The 15,357-nt window shown below is 43.7% G+C and overlaps 1 protein-coding gene across 3 annotated transcripts in view; it reads right to left on the bottom strand.

The window, feature by feature from the left end:
• LOC124795172 (probable cytochrome P450 301a1, mitochondrial) overlaps window positions 1-15,357 on the bottom strand; it is a 230,169-nt gene that overhangs the window by 169,797 nt on the left and 45,015 nt on the right. For all 3 annotated transcript variants that reach the window (XM_047259069.1, XM_047259067.1, XM_047259068.1), the window contains exon 3: window positions 10,677-10,810. In XM_047259069.1, the coding sequence (XP_047115025.1) occupies window positions 10,677-10,810 (134 nt within the window). The remainder of the gene's footprint in view (window positions 1-10,676; window positions 10,811-15,357) is intronic.

Genomic DNA, 15,357 nt, shown 5'->3' with positions numbered 1-15,357 from the left:
GCAGGTGAGACACACGTGGGAAAATTTTGTGTAGTTTATTAATATTGCTTGCAAACATGTCAGCTGAAATTAATGCTGAGGCAGCATAGTAGATGAGGCAGCTGTAGAAATATTGTACACAATTTTTGAATGTTGTGGGGAAACTGATCATCTTGCCTCTGGGACAGTATAACTTGTCCCAAAACCATAGCCGGTTGCCCCACAACAGGACATGCGTTTCGCACGAGGTAAGTAATTCTGAAGAATTCCGTCTACACCGCTTGCTGATTCAGCAAGTGATTCGCTCTGTTTGAGAGTGGAACAGGAAAGGAAATGCTACGTAGTGGCCTCCGCCATCGCCCTCCAGCATACAGTGGATTGTGGATATGTATGTAAATGCAGATCCTTTTTCAAATTAGAGTAAAACACACACACACACACACACACACACACACACACACACACACACATACACACAACCACGCCTATGCGCCTGTACGGTGCTGGCTGAACGAGCAGTGCCAGTGGTGTATGACTTTCAGCAAGTGGACTAGCTTATGGTGGTTGTTGTGTCAGGTGGGGTGGGTAGAGAGGGGGGTGGGAAGGTAGAAGCCAGGGAAAGGTACTGGGTCTTAGTGGCTAGTGGCTAGTGGCTTGGAGGGTTTGCATCTAGGAATGCAGAGATGGAGGGGTGGCAGTCACATGAGCTAGTCATGTGATTCACGGTTGTCAGAACCGGTGGGGAGCAGTGCACTCTGAAAGTGATGTGGGAACGTGAATTGGGAGGGAGTGACAGAACAGAGGAGGGAGCGAACAGTTGGCTGAAGGGTGTGGGACAGTGGGCCATCGGAGACTGAGGCCAGGACAATTTGGAGAGTGGATGAGTTGTTCTCAGGATAACTCCCATCTGCATACATCAGAGAAGCTGGTGGTGGAGGGAAGGATCCAGATTGCCTGAATTGAGAAGTATCCGTTGAAACTGAGTGCGATGTGCTCAGCTGTATGTTGTACCACCTGATTGATAAAACTGTTCTTGGCATCAGTTTGGCGGCGGCCATTCATTCTATTTGAGAGCTGTACAGTGTTTGCAGTACAGTTCGTGTATGACATGGCTGATTTAACAGAAGCCTGGCCTCTCATTGGGTGGGGTAAGCCTGTGACAGAACTGAAGCAGGAAGCGCTGGGTGGGTGGACTGGGCAGATCTTGCACCTTGGTCTACCCCAAGGAATGGCTCCTGTGGCAAGGAGTTGAGAGAGGGAGTGACATACTGATGAAATAGGATGTTGTATTATTGGGTAAATGGCGGAACAACACTTTAGGAGGGGTTGAAAAGAACTTTGGTAGGGTGTCCATCATTTCAAGGCACAATGAGAGAAGAAGTCTTGACAGTGTATACAGCCTCATTGGTTCTGTCCAGGGTGATATTTGGTGACGAGATTGGCCCACATTTGCATTCAATTATTTTTTATTATTGAATTCTTGGCGTTAGCGGGAGGATTCGTGACGTATGAGCATATCTCACTTGAAATCTGTTTGTGGACTAGGTATGGGGGTACTGCCTGTCTGTGAAGGCCTTCGTGAGACCTTAGGCATACTTGGCAAGGAAATTCGTTTCACTGCAGATACGTCATCTCTCCATGGCTAATTTGTTTTGGAGGGATTTTTTGGCTGGTAGGGATGGCAGTTGTCGAAATGCAGGTGCTGTTGGTAAGTAGGATTAACGTGGATGGAGGCATTTATGGAGCCACCCATCAGGTCTAGGTCAAGTCCTGGAGAGCAGCGTTTTGGTAGAGGAGGACCATGTGAAGCAGATAGGAGAGAAGATATTGAGACTGCAGAGGAATGAGGATTGGGTGCCTTGAGCCAGAGTCCAGATCATGAAGATTTCATCAGTCAATCAACCTAAACCACACAAGAAGTTGGGAGTTAGGGAGGCCAAGAACGTTTCCTCTAGATGATCCATAAACAGACTGGCGTAGGATGGTGGCATGTGGATATTGACGGCTGTGCCATGGATTAGTTTGCGTATCTTCTCTTCAAAGAAAACGTAGTTGTAAGCCAGGATTGGTAAATTATATAAGGAATGAGTGTTCTGTTTCGAATTTAAAAGACGTTATAGCAAATGAGTGGTGGGTCTGCAATGTAAAAGATGTTGACAAAGGTAATGTTCGTGAGGCGTGCACAGCTCGTGTTCGTGCCATTTATTGTTTGTCATCTTCTATTACTGTAGTGCTGACGAACGTCCTGCCTTACTTGCCTGTGAGCGGCAGCAGCAGCACGTATCGCTCTCTGGAGCGACCGATAGTATTTCCGGGTCGTCGTGTGTCTGACTAGTCAGTTGGAGATGGACCAGCAGTGCAGTCGGGATGCAGCAGCAGTGAAGTCGAGAACGGAACGCCGGTGAGGTGCGGACAGCCAGTGCTCACCGGTCGCTGGCGACCCACATGAACTGTCCAACAAAGGGAGATTGGAATGGGACGACTGTTGGTTGGTCGTTCGGTTGGTCGTCTCATCGGCCGGCGTATATTTGGTCCTTTCACTACTTCCATGCCTGGAAGTTGGTCAGTTGGCGTGGAGCAGTGACAAAATCTCCACGGCGCGTAGTTTAGTCGGGGCCACTGGCGGCCTCTACGCGCGGTCGGAGTGTGTAGGGCTCTTCCCATTGCTACAAGGTCTGTGGCTCACTGATTCTTGACATGAAAGTTGAGTTTTGACATAATCTACGAGCAAGTCATGATTGTTCACATTGTGTAGTTTGGATTTCGTTGTCGGCTGTTGCTACATTCCAGCAAGCAACAACGTGTGTTTTCAAGGTGGCAAATTTTAGCCTTCCTCCAGTGGAGTTTAACTGTACTTGGTTATTTTGAAATGAAGTGCACCAGCGAAATGTTCTGCCTTCTGGCCGTTAACGTTCAGGTTACCTGCCCTGGCTGTTGACGTAAATTCAGGCAGTGTATTTTCCTTATCGTGTTGTCGCTGTACAGCACAGTGTGTACTTGATAGCTCAATGTATAATTGGTTTTTGGCGGCAATACCTTCTACGTTTTTCCATTGAACTCCCTGTTGCGTGCTGGTCGGGGTGGAGCGGAAGTTATCTTGTAGGTCGGTCCGTTGACTGTCTGTTGGTTGGATTGTCGTCGGATCGAGAATGATTGGGCCGACTGTCCGTCTCACCTAAGCGAGTATTAGTGTTTTAATCCCAGGCCGACCCTCGGAAACTTCTGAACGCCGTTGGGTGTACTGCCTTTTCTTATTTGTTCTTGTTGTTTGTATTTGTACGACTTCTAGCCGATTTTAAATTAAGGTTGTTTTGCCCTAAAGACGTAAAATTGTTAGGGCCTTCAGCCTAATTTAAAGATCTGTTTTAAGTAAGGCCTTTGACCTTTTTAAAAATTTAATTTGTTGAGTCTTAAGTGATGGGCCTTCATCTGAATTTGAATTAAAGTTGTTTTGCTCTTAAGGTGTCAGATCGTTTCGGCCTTCAGCCTAATTGAGGAAATTGATTTACGGTAAGGCCTTCTGCCTTTTAAATTTATGATTTTGTTTGAGTTTTAAGTTATTGGCTTTCAGCCGATTTTAAACTAAGGTGGTCTTGCCCTTAAGGCATGAGATTGTATGGCGTATTCCGACGGTTATTAAGTTCCAAAAATTAATGCTGTCTGTTTTTCTTTTAATTTTCTTGGCTCTTGTAATGTTTGGTCAAATAAATAAAATTGTATGTTCGAGTGTAACTGACAGCCGCTTACTTTGGCCACTTTCCACAATTTAAACTACCTGTCCTGTCCTGCGGGTTGAGCAGGGCGTCTCAGTTCGATTGCTGCAAGTCCATTGGCATGAGGGATACTGGTGTATAGGTAGGTTCCTTCAATAGTAATGAGTAGGGATCCAGGCGATTAAGAGCCTGGGATGGTGGAGAAAGGCGTTATTATCTAAGGTTTAGGAGTCTAGGTTTCAGATAACTTGTTGGAGGTGTTGGTCAACAAGAGTGGAAATTCTTTCAGTGGGAGAAAAACAACCAGCTACAACGAGGCATCAGTGATCATTGGATCTGTAGGATTTTGGAGAGCGTGTGGAAGGTGAGTGTGCAAGGTGGTGATAGGATACTGAGGGAGATGGGGGAGATGTTCTGCAAATGGCCTATGTATTTTTCATGCATCGAAGATTATGCTGGTCTTCTGTGATGGGATCACTATAGCCGAGCTCGTAGGTGATCAGGCAGTTGGTGGAGGCCTTCTGTCAGCTAGTGACTGTGACTCATTATGACGGTGGTGTAGCCTTTGTCTGCCAGGAGGATGACTAGGTCAGGAACAAATTTCAGGATGTCCGTGGATATTCTTTCTTTTGCCGGAATTTTAGTATTATTGGGAACGGATCTGAACAAGGATGGTGAGCCCATGTTGAAAGTAAGGAATTCCCGGAAGGTGATGAGGGAGTATCGACAATCCCTCCAACAAAAGCCAACCTAATCTCAGTGTTGAACCTTTCCTCTTTCAGTTCATAGCACTATCCAGCAGGGGCACTCTACCGTCAGACACAGGAAAAGAAAATAATCGAGGCGTTTGAGGTGTGGTTCTGTAGAAGGAGGCTGAAAATTAGTTTGAATGATAAAATAAAGTATGAAGAAGTTCTCTGCAGGTACGGCGAGGAGAGAAAAACGTGGAAAGAATTGACAAAAATATATTTAACGAATAACGCACATGTTACTCTGAGATGAAAAGGTTGGCGGGCCACATCAAACTTATCACAAGACAGTACTCACAAAAAAGAAAGAAAAATGATTTACTTTGATTTTAGGCTTGTAGTGAACATCCACATTTGTAGCATGACTTTTCGGCTTTCACATCGTGTATTGGGGTACGATTTATATTGTTTGTCAAAGGTGGCTATAAATGCATTATGTTGGCTAATTCTCTTTCTTTAGTGAAGAGAAATACGGACTTTTGAAAGTCCCTGTTAATGAATCGCCAAGTTAAATTTCGTCGATGTTATGGTGTGATTCACTTGGTGGCAAAACGAATACACATGTAATGCAGTAAAACGTACATCATATGTTCTTCATTTTTATCTTATCGAACCAAAGTTAATTCATTATATCCATGGAAGAAATGTAGACACTGTAAAAACTGGAAGAATGGGCTATACAGATACGACACCTCGGTTGAACATCCCGCAAATCGCATTAGAGCGACTTATCAAGCAAAAGCTTGAAAACAAAGACTATCGTGTTAAAAGGTATTGGCCGATAGAATTGTACCTTTACTTTGCAACAAGAAGTTCAATTAGTCATATATTGTCTAAAGTGAAACTGAACTTTTTGTACTGAGAATTAATAAATTTCGACATTCAGACAATGAACTGGCTGATGCTAACAATTTGCTTCATCTATCTGACAACGATAGAAAAGCATGATTAGAACGTGTGAGAGGAATTTTCAGGCGGCGTCAAAAAGTTTACAAAAGCCAGAAGCTACTGGACTTAATAAACTAACACTTGACAGATTTTTGACTTGCTGCGTAGTGTTATACATGAGTGCAATCTTATAAGGGATAACATATTTAATAACGATGCCACTGGAATATCAGGGACTCTTTTTGTGGTGCAGACTGTCACCTAGGCTGACGGAGATGACACTGTGACAGTGAAGATATGCTTTACTGCATGTGGCGTGTACGTCCACGCAATGTTAATTTTCCCTAGGGAACTGATAAGACAGAAATTCCAGACTAGTCTCCACCTTGTACAGTATCAGTAGTTCACGAAACAGGGTGGATGACTAAAGAAAGGGCTAGCTTTAGAATGGTTCAACATTTCGCATCGTCGACCAGGGTGAATAAACGAAATTCAGTTCTGCTCATGCTAGACAGAAATTTGACTCACACAAGAAGTTAGGAATTAACGAGTGTAGCAAGGGATAATGGACCCTTACTTCTCTGTTAGCCACCACACATCTCTCACAGGCTCCAGCCATTGGGCTTAGCCTACATGAAACCTTTTAGCAAATACTATGACGACGAATTTCTTAAATGGCTGAGATCAGTCCTGGAAAAGCGAGCACATTATTCCAAACTGCGGCCTTGTTTGACAGTGCATATTCGCAGTATTCAAAAATGATTCAAATGGCTCTGAGTACTATGGGACTTAACTTCTGAGGTTATCAGTCCCCAAGAACTTAGAAGTACTTAAACCTACTAACCTAAGGACAACGCACACATCCATGCCCGAGGCAGGATTCGAACCTGCGACCGTAGCGCCTAGAACCGCTTGGCCACTCCGGCCGGCACTTCGCAGTATTCAATGATGTCACTTGCTGTTAAAGGTTTTCGAAAATCTGGAAACTTGTTTATTAAAAGGAGCGTCTTTAGAGTAGATTATTTCATACCATCAACAGCCACTGCGAACTACCAAGAAAACTTAAACAAGGCCGCCATACTCGTCTAGCACAGCAAGATTGGAGGTTCTATCATAGGCTACTCCTACAACACAATCATCGAACATGTTTCCTTGACGAATATCAATGTCTCCAGAACCTAATCTCCACATTTCCAGTTCATGTGCCAATTAACGACACCAAAAGTAAGACAGAAAACCAAAATAGTGTCAAAGAAAAGAGCCAAAACACTTATTTTGACCTTTTCTCCTTTTGAGGTGGAGCTAATAACGCAGAGGCTGAAAAAATGGGAAACAGATCCAAACCAAACAAACATAAGTCTGCAAAAGGGTGACTTGAATTAGTCCAAGGAATCCAGGAAAGTCTGAGTTAAGGAAAAACTGCATTAAAAATACGCAGGAAGAGAAGACATGCTCGAAAACACCATCAAAACTACGGAAGCTGTCTTCATTCAATAATAGCGGTATATTAGAAGAAGCCAATGAATGTCTTATTGTCTTGACGGCTCTGAAGAGAGTTTGATAAAATGTAGCGTTTGCTTCACGTAGGCTCACAATCCGTGAGGAGGGGGAGGGGGGGGGGAGTCGACAGTGGTGAGGACGATGTTTTATGTGAAGCATAAAATCTTATATTTTATAAGCCACTTGTAAATACGTGTTTATATGTGAAATATATGTAAACCGTTAGATTTTCATTTATGGCTAATTTTGTATGTGAAATATTATTCCACATTTTTGCCCAACCCATCTAGCAAAGCAGAGCACATTACCGTTTTATAATTTTCTCAATAAAAATGTAAAGTTGTATAATTAAGCATTGGTATGGTGTGATTATATAAAAATAATACTATTCTGAATAGGTCTGAACAAATTTAATAACGACTTACTAGTTTTTGAACCGCAAAATGAGTGTTGAAAATTAAGAACCCCATTCCGCCACATTTTTCCCCTACTAGTGAGTGCATCGTATCTCTTCCTCTCTTCAGAAGAGAGCATTCGCTACTATCACTTGGAACCAATACAGAATGCTGGAAGTCTCCCACCCTGTCACTTCCTTCCCATTAAGGCATATTTTCTAGTAAACTTACATCTACTTCTACATCACACTCTGCAATCCACCTGATTGTGTGTCACAAAGGCTGGCTCTGATACCACTAATTGATCCCTGTACCTTATTTCACTCGCGAATGGCGCTTGAGAAGGATGGTCATCGGTAAGCCTCTGTAATGGACCTAATTTTCCGAATTTTCTCGTCGTGGTCATTAGGCGATATGTTTGTGACAGGAATTAATATGTTATCCGACTCTTCTCGGAAAGTCTTCCCTCGAAATTTCAATAGTAAACCTTTCCGTGATACACATCACCCCTCTTATAACGGTTACCTATGGTTGCACTTCTTTCTCCATATCAATATATTTTATCAATTTTTTTATTTCCACTGTTTTTTCTCCATTTTCTCATCATCTGGACATATAAACATCTACAATGGTCTTTTCCATTGCCTTAGTTTCAATCCTCAGATGAATAGTTTCGTCGCTGGTTTCCCTGTTAGTAACCCGCCCTATTTCCTTACTTACTACTTATTCCGATACGAACATCTGATACACCATTCACTGACCTACCGCTTTTCAGAGCTTCTAATGTAAATTCATTAAATGATGTAGAGCAATTTACTAAAGAAAGGAGAAAGTGTGGTCATTCTCTCATCGACTCAGAAACCTATATCAAGTTTCCCTATGTACCACTCCGTTTAGATTCTCCAGTTTCCACATAGCTTTAGATGTACCGATGCTCAGAATGACAGCTTTATTCTTCGTCTCTTCGTCCTCCTGATATGCCCAGAGATCTAAGTTACTTCTGAAATTGATCATCACAATTTTTTGTTAGAGTTCTGCGTGTCCTGTGGATTCACTTTGCCTGTCTTTTAATTCATTGGTGTCTATTGCTTGGAGCTTACTTTTGATGATTGCCTTCGCTGTTTGCTCCACGTTTAGGGAAAACTTGTCTCCTCAATGACGAAAGGATTCACTCAGCGTCTATAAGATTCTTCGTCGTATTTTAAGAAGGCTTTTGACAGACTTAAGATGACTTCTTATATCGGAAGCCTCCAGCCGCTATGACTGATCAAAGAAGCTGTTGGCATCAGAGCTAGGAGCCAGCAGACATGGCTTAACTATCCAAGACTGTCTAATGCCTGCCTTACTTACTTTTCAGTCCGACCACGTCTCTCGTGTTCTTCTTATCACGTTGTTCAGTTTTGATTTCAGTAATACTGTATATTACCCGTCCTTCCCTAAAGGAAACAGTAGTTTTCTGTGGTACACGCATCTCATTAAATTACCACGACTGAAAAATCAGATAAACTAGAGCTGGTATGGGAGGTTATCAACAGTGGTTCCTCCCACACTACATTCACGAATTGAAGAGGAAGAGGGGGAATGATGCACCAGTAGTACCCTCTGTGAAGTGATGTGCCTATTATTGATGTATATGTTGACTGAAGCCTTGAGAGCAGCATGGAAGACATGTCTTGATAGGTGAAAATCTACACTCCTGGAAATTGGAATAAGAACACCGTGAATTCATTGTCCCAGGAAGGGGAAACTTTATTGACACATTCCTGGGGTCAGATACATCACATGATCACACTGACAGAACCACAGGCACATAGACACAGGCAACAGAGCATGCACAATGTCGGCACTAGTACAGTGTATATCCACCTTTCGCAGCAATGCAGGCTGCTATTCTCCCATGGAGACGATCGTAGAGATGCTGGATGTAGTCCTGTGGAACGGCTTGCCATGCCATTTCCACCTGGCGCCTCAGTTGGACCAGCGTTCGTGCTGGACGTGCAGACCGCGTGAGACGACGCTTCATCCAGTCCCAAACATGCTCAATGGGGAACAGATCCGGAGATCTTGCTGGCCAGGGTAGTTGACTTACACCTTCTAGAGCACGTTGGGTGGCACGGAATACATGCGGACGTGCATTGTCCTGTTGGAACAGCTAGTTCCCTTGCCGGTCTAGGAATGGTAGAACGATGGGTTCGATGACGGTTTGGATGTACCGTGCACTATACAGTGTCCCCTCGACGATCACCAGTGGTGTACGGCCAGTGTAGGAGATCGCTCCCCACACTATGATGCCGGGTGTTGGCCCTGTGTGCCTCGGTCGTATGCAGTCCTGATTGTGGCGCTCACCTGCACGGCGCCAAACACGCATACGACCATCATTGGCACCAAGGCAGAAGCGACTCTCATCGCTGAAGACGACACGTCTCCATTCGTCCCTCCATTCACGCCTGTCGCGACACCACTGGAGGCGGGCTGCACGATGTTGGGGCGTGAGCGGAAGACGGCCTAACGGTGTGCGGGACTGTAGCCCAGCTTCATGGAGACGGTTGCGAATGGTCCTCGCCGATACCCCAGGAGCAACAGTGTCCCTAATTTGCTGGGAAGTGGCGGTGCGGTCCCCTACGGAACTGCGTAGGATCCTACGGTCTTGGCGGGCATCCGTGCGTCGCTGCGGTCCGGTCCCAGGTCGACGAGCACGTGCACCTTCCGCCGACTACTGGCGACAACATCGATGTGCTGTGGAGACCTCACGCCCCACGTGTTGAGCAATTCGGCGGTACGTCCACCCGGCCTCCCGCATGCCCACTATACGCCCTCGCTCAAAGTCCGTCAACTGCACGTACGGTTCACGTCCACGCTGTCGCGGCATGCTACCAGTGTTAAAGACTGCGATGGAGCTCCGTATGCCACGGCAAACTGGCTGACACTGACGGCGGAGGTGCACAAATGCTGCGCAGCTAGCGCCATTCGACGGCCAACACCGTGGTTCCTGGTGTGTCCGCTGTGCCGTACGTGTGATCATTGCTTGTACAGCCCTCTCGCAGTGTTCGGAGCAAGTATGGTGGGTCTGACACACCGGTGTCAATGTGTTCTTTTTTCCATTTCCAGGAGTGTATCATGATTGCTAGAGGAAAGATTGGGTTTGGGTCCGAGTGCAGTACACAGTTTTAATCCGTGGTAAGTTTCAAAAAATAGCCCATACTCCTCTTCTGAGTGTAAGACTGATGCCACAATGACTCGCTTAACTTTCGAAACGGGATATTTCAAAGCCCAGGCCGTGAGATGCACTTCGCGTAGCTTTAAAAAGTAGTAGCTTTATATTTATATAAGGTATTTTCAACGAAGACCAGCTGACTGACAGTACGAATTAAGTTTGAAGGACACTTGACTTTTGGGAAAAAGCAGAATCATTTAATTGTGACAGCTATGATAAGTGTAATCTGTATACTTACTTTCTCGATATCATCTGCATTAAACAACATCACCACTGTCGGTTTTCCAGGAAAACCATCCAATTTCACTATGTCTCCGTAGTAGTCCCTGATCGCCTGAACTACTTCAATAGAATCTTTTTTTGCCGTTTCGCCTGTAAGTGGAAAAAGTAGTTCTAGTTAGAAAAATTCCTTTACTGATCAGCATTGATACAAATAAAACATCTACTAGACAATTCTCTATATCAAACAGGTTCATCAACAACAACCGTTCTCCACTCGTAAAAAAGACAAGTGCGGAACGATTAAATTATGAATGCTACACAGTTATCTACAAACTGCTTCACTTAATAAGCATAGTTTACGAAATTTCTGTAAAGTTAACACTCTTTCCTTTTTTCATGAATGAAGAGCTACTTTTCTGTATATTTGAAGATGGCTATTGCCTGCCGAAACCGATGATTTCCGTTAAAATTTTCTATGATAATGATTGTGAGTAAAGATTTTGTTTATTATTTGGAAGACTTTTCGAACATAATTTTTATTTTCTCTTCAACTCGTTACATGTTAAGAAGATATTTTGTTAGAGCTAATGACAAAAAATAATAAAACTGTATTTAAGCATAACATGATACACACAATCATTTTCAGGCGTAAAAAAACATACTCGTTTTCATTCTTAAGAGACGCTGTACCTCAATTACACATTCTACTTGAATTACGTAACTATGTCATACACACGCACACACACACATACACACACACACACACACACACACACACACACACACATATATATATATATATATATATATATATATATATATATATATATATATGTCATGAAATAAGCATCAAACGAAAAAGCTATAAAGAACGAAACACGTCTAGCTTGAAGGGGGAATATCAGATGGCGCTATAGTTGGCCCGCTAGATGGCGCTGCCATTGGGCAAACGGATATCAACTGCGTTTTTTAAAAATAGGAACCCCGATTTTTTTATTACACATTCGTGTAGTATGTAAAGAAATATGAATGTTTTAGTTGGACCACTTTTTTCGCTTTGTGATAGATGGCGCTGTAATATTCACAAACGTGTAAGTACGTGGTATCACGTAACATTCCGCCAGTGCGGACGGTATTTGCTTCGTGATACACTACCCGTGTTAAAATGGACAGTTTACCAATTGCGGACAAGGTCTATATAGTGTTTATGTATGGCTATTGTGAACAAAATGCCCAACGGGCGTGTGCTATCTATGCTGCTCGGTATCCTGGACGACATCATCCAAGTTTTCGGGCCGTTCGCCGAATAGTTACGTTATTTAAGGAAACAGGAAGTGTTCAGCCACATGTGAAACGTCAACCACGACCTGCAACAAATTATGATGCCCAAGTAGATGGTTTAGCTGCTGTCGCGGCTAATCCGCATCATAGCAGACAAATTGCGCGAGAATCGGGAATCTCAAAAACGTCGGTGTTGAGAAAGCTACATCAACATCGATTTCACCCGTACCATATTTCTATGCACCAGGAATTGCATGGCGACAACTTTCAACGTAGTGTACAGTTCTGCCACTGGACACAAGAGAAATTACGGGACGATGACAGAATTTTTTGCACGCGTTCTATTTAAAGGACGAAGCGTCATTCAGCAACAGCGGTAACGTAAACCGGCATAATATGCACTATTGGGCAAGGGAAAATCCACGATGGCTGCGACAAGTCGACCTTGGCAGGTTAATGTATGGTGCGGCATTATGGGAGGAAGAATCATTACCCCCCCCCCCATTTTATCGATGGCAATCTAAATGGTGCAATGTATTCTGATTTCCTACGTAATGTTCTACCGATGTTACTACAGGATGTTTCATTGCATGACAGACTGGCGATGTACTTCCAACATGATGAATGTCCGGCACATAGCTCGCTTGCGGTTGAAGCGGTATTGAATAGCATATTTTATGACAGGTGGATTGGTCATCGAAGCACCATTCCACGGCCCGCACGTTCACCGGATCTGACGTCTCCGGATTTCCTTCTGTGGGGAAAGTTGAAGGATATTTGCTATCGTGATCCACCGACAACGCCTGACAACATGCGTCAGCGCATTGTGAATCCTTGTCCCAACATTACAGAAGGCGAACTACTCGCTGTTGAGAGGAATGTCGTTACACGTATTGCCAAATGCATTGAGGTTGACGGACATCATTTTGAGCATTTATTGCATAAATGTCGTATTTACAGGTAATCACGCTGTAACAGCATGCGTTCTCAGAAATGATAAGTTCACAAAAGTATATGTATCACATTGGAAAAACCGAAATAAAATGATCAAACGTACCTACGTTCTGTATTTTAATTTAAAAAACCTACCTGTTACCAACAATTCGTTTAAAATTGTGAGTCATACGTTAGTGACTATTAAGCGCCATCTAACACAAAGCGAAAAAAGTGGTCCAACTAAAACATTCATATTTCTTTACGTAATACACGAATATGTAATAAAAAGTGGGGTTCCTATTTAGAAAAGCGCTGTTGATATCCGTTTGACCTATGGCAGCGCCATCTAGCGGGCCAACCATAGCGCCATCTGGTTTCCCCCTTACGCACATTTTCTCTGATTTTTCGGTATATATTTGAAATTTGGTTATTGTAATATATAGCTGGAGTCATCCTAGCATCAACGTACAGCTTCGGTTTGTTTCCCATGAAAAAAAAATGGTTTTTGAAGCAGACGATTATGAGCCCATTGGATAAAACGGTCCCAAATTCGTCTTATCTATATTTATTAAGAGGGGCTGTGTCCGCCCCCGCTATCTGAGTGGTCAGCGCGACAGGATGTCAATCCTAAGGGCCTGGACTCGATTCCCGGCTGGCTCGGAGATTTTCTCCTCTCAGGGACTGGGTGTTGTGTTGTCCTAATCTTCATCATTTCATCCCCATCGACGCGCAAGTCGCCGAAGTGGCGTCAAATCGGAAGTCTTGCACCAGGCGAACGGTCTACCAGACGGGAGGCCCTAGTCACACGACATTTACATTTAACAGGGGCTTTAAAACACGAAGCGTAAAGAGTACTCCAGCTGCGGTCCTTAACTTGCCCCGTACCGGGTGCTACCGCCATGCAGCAGTGCTACTAAGTCGGTGCTGAAGAACTGGTTATTCTTCGTCTTTTACCGTTCCTGCTAGCAGATATCGCTAAACCGAATATCGAGCTAGACTAATTTGGGACCACTCAATCGACCGGGCGCGCAAAATTCCGCTTTTAAAATGATGTCGTTCGTAACGAGTAACCAACCGACGGTTTCCGTTGAAACTGGATCTCGTATGAGTCGTATGAGACCCATGTTGATCAGTAGCTCTCTCGGTCGATTCCATCTACACACTGCAAAAATGAGTTTGGAAATATCTACTAAAAAAACCAGAGAAAATGCGCCTTACGACTGCAAGCTAAAATATTAATATTAGGAGAGACTTATGTGTATATACAGAGTGTTGAAATAAAAGTATTCTATATTCTGAGGTGGTAGTATGGAACTGAATAAAATGCCCAATAAAACTTGGGGTTTAAAATGTGTACCCTAAGTCTTACGAGCACTTGTTCACTAGCCGGCCCCTGTGGCCGAGCGGTTCTAGGCACTTCAGTCCGGAACCGCGCAGGTTCGAATCCTGCCTCGCGCATGGATGTGTGTGATGTCCTTAGGTTCGTTAGGTTTAGGTAGTTCTAAGTGTATGGGACTGATGACCTCAGATGTTAAGGCCCGTAGTGCTTAGAGCCATTTTAAACATTTTTGAACTTGTTCATTAAAAGAGACGTGTTCCAACAACAGCGAAGTTCAACAAGGGCTCAAAGCCCTTGAGGTATGTATTTTAGGGTCCATGTTTATTGAAAATTTTTATCTTGCTTTGGTACATACTATGATATTTCAAAATATGGAAAGCAAAGAGCTTGCAGCAGAAGAGATACAGGACATGGACAAAAATGGAAACACCAAAAGCGCAACATATTACCGTTCGAAATACGGTGTAGGAAAACGGTTGGACTTCAAAACAGCTTACAGTCGGAATGGATAAATACTGATCATGTATGGTTTTCAGTGGATTCTGATGCCATTCTTCCTGTAATATAGTGGCAAATTAAGGTAATGGTGATGGAAGTGTACAGCATTTACGCACTCTCCTTTCCAAAATAGATCACAAAATTTTGATAATATTGAGATCTGATGAGCGTGGTGCCCAGGAGAGATGTGACAGCTAATCGTCGTAATCACAAAACCAGTCATGGCCAGTGTGAGCTGTGCAGACAGGGGCCCTGTCATCCTGCAACGCGGCATCAGCTTTGGGGAACTAACACTGTACTCTGGGACAGACCTGGTCAGTCAACATGGTCATGAAATCGTTGGCAGTAAATCGACCCTGCATAGGCACCACGTTGCCCATGGGGTACCACGGTATGGCTATCCAAATGATAACCGAACCTTCGCCATGTTTCACTCTACAGACGTAGTCTCGGCCAGAAGTTAGAAAGTGTGTGGCGATTACTTTTGAATGGAACCATTCAATGGTGAGGTATGGCGGACGTTCAATTTTAATTTAACTGCACCTTATATATAGTCGACGCTCAATACTTTTGACACTCAATAATTTGAAACTCAGCCCCTTGAAAAATACTCGATAAATTGGAAAATATCGAAGTGTTTAAG

This window comes from Schistocerca piceifrons, chromosome 4 (assembly GCF_021461385.2).
Source record: "Schistocerca piceifrons isolate TAMUIC-IGC-003096 chromosome 4, iqSchPice1.1, whole genome shotgun sequence".
Lineage (NCBI taxonomy): Eukaryota > Metazoa > Arthropoda > Insecta > Orthoptera > Acrididae > Schistocerca > Schistocerca piceifrons.
This window is presented reverse-complemented; position numbering and strand designations above follow the sequence as displayed.